The sequence below is a fragment of the Cyprinodon variegatus genome, unplaced genomic scaffold (genome assembly GCF_000732505.1).
Source record: "Cyprinodon variegatus isolate N-32 unplaced genomic scaffold, C_variegatus-1.0 Scaffold392, whole genome shotgun sequence".
NCBI lineage: Eukaryota > Metazoa > Chordata > Actinopteri > Cyprinodontiformes > Cyprinodontidae > Cyprinodon > Cyprinodon variegatus.
The window spans coordinates 759,918-762,030 of record NW_015150845.1 but is presented as its reverse complement, the minus strand read 5'-3'; the positions used below and the strand labels follow the sequence as shown (position 1 = coordinate 762,030).

At 36.6% G+C, this 2,113-nt stretch overlaps 1 protein-coding gene across 1 annotated transcript in view; it reads left to right on the top strand.

The window, feature by feature from the left end:
- Positions 1-206: 206 nt before the first annotated feature.
- Positions 207-2,113, top strand: part of LOC107092730 (1-phosphatidylinositol 4,5-bisphosphate phosphodiesterase zeta-1-like) — a 26,588-nt gene continuing 24,681 nt past the window's right edge. The window contains exon 1 of the mRNA XM_015387359.1: positions 207-399. Coding sequence (XP_015242845.1) covers positions 207-399 — 193 coding nt within the window. The remainder of the gene's footprint in view (positions 400-2,113) is intronic.

Genomic DNA, 2,113 nt, shown 5'->3' with positions numbered 1-2,113 from the left:
TGGGAGAATAGAAATAGAAGGAAGCAGAATGATGAGAAAGGGGAATATTACATTTATTATTGTTCTAAAGCACTGAAATATACTCATTGAACAAATTTCAGCCATTGAAAGAGCCATTTAAAAACAAAAGAGTGCATGTTTGGTTTTCTGTCTTTTAACTACCAACAACAGAGGGACTGAAAACTTATTTTATGATCGTCCAGGCAATGTTAAGAAAAAGCAAGGTCCCACGATCCAGGAGAGATGAAATCGAGCATCTGTTTCAAGACCACGCAGATGGCAAAACCACCTTATCTGCAAGTGGCCTGCTGAGATTTCTTCACCAGGAACAAAAGGAGTTTTTAGCAGACGAAGACACGGCCGAGGCTCTGATTGACAGATATGAGATTGAAACGGCAGGTAAGTGGGGAGAACTTTTCACTGCATCAACCAGGTTGGAAAAAAATGTTTTAAAAGAAATCTGATCCGGCTTCAATGTAATACTTTTCCATTAATAATGTGAATTAAAACCTTAATGCCAAATTGAAAGGGTGTACATGGTAAGAAAAGGACTCATGACTGGAAAAGTAGAGCAGGTATTGCTAAAAGCTCAATGGGATTCAAAGTGAGTCATCTCATATTAGAAAACAGGAAATATAATGGAACAAACTCACAATTAGTCTGTGTCACATTTAGTAATTTAGTATTCATTTTATCTAGCAATGTTTTTTTTAAAAGCCACAAAAAAAAACACTCTACCCGTGCCTTAATAATAATAATATTATTATTCTTTTATTCATATTCTACCTATCAATGAAGATCAGAGTTTAGAGGTACATTTTATATCTATGTCTTTCTCTTTCCAAGGATTGTATATCTGACATAAAACAGCGGACATTTTCTCCTAACTGGACACAAACTAGTTGCCTCATGGGCAAGGAAGGAAATCTAAAGCACTTCATAAATCGCTGCAACAAAATATTGAATGATGCGCCTCTCAAAATCTCCTTAATAATCATTTAACATTCAAATGCCAACTAGTAAATCCGAGGTACTGCCTAAGAGGAAAAAAAACTTCCTTACCACCATCACTATTGTGTGCAATGGGGGATCAGAGATGCTGTCAGCTTGTTTCTCCTTCAGAAGTTCATTGGAACTTTGCAAAATGCAACGGCTCCATGATCTCTGAGAAACATACCAGGAGTTCATTGGTCAAAATCTGGTTCACTCCACCAGAAAACTAAAAGTGGGTTTTCACTAGGATGAACTGATTTCAGAAAAACATATGTGGGACAACTAGGATTCTTATGTGGGACAATGCTGGACAGATGCAGCTTTTTCACCTGTGTTTCTCTTTTGAGATTTACTTTTACTCTAATGCTTTGCAGTGCATTGCCCTCACATTAAATAATAAATTCGGTAACTTTGTAGTGCCTTTTTTTTCTTTAATGGTTTTTGTATAATAATCCTTTACCTGTTCTTTTATAAGAGCATAGTGTGTAGCTCGGACATGTCGTCTATCTATAGAGACAGTGATTATTGGATGCTTTTTGTTTGAAAATTATCTTTAGCTCAACTGAAAGAAGCGTACCTGTGAACAGCAGGTTTGAAACCTTGCCAAAGTTTAACTCTAGGCTCTAACAGGCCCATCCGTAGGTCTAAACTATTTTATAACAGTTACAAAAGAGTCAAATAATACAATCCACCGGACTTTGTTTCCAAGTTTGAAGACATTTTGCTTCCCATCCACACAGATTTTTCAATTCAAAATTCATTCTTCAGTTCATTTTGAATTCAAAAAGCTTCTGGAATTTAATTTAAACCTGATAAGTAACCCAGAATGCCCTATATTTAGCCACCACTATCTTAAAACCAGCTATGATCCAGTTCATGCTGCCCCTGGATTTTTTTATTTCCATACAGCAGGTTTCCTCAATTCTGTTCCTCGAGGTTAGTAGTTCTGCACCTTTTAGATGTGGCTTTGCCTCAACATACCTGGTCCAGTCATGATGTTATTAGCAAGACTTTGGAGAACCTGACTGCATATTAAAGAGTTTTTTTAGTCGTTTGATTTAGGTCTCGAGGCAAAGACACATTAAGAAGGAGCAGGACACCTTTTTGTTTTGAACAATAG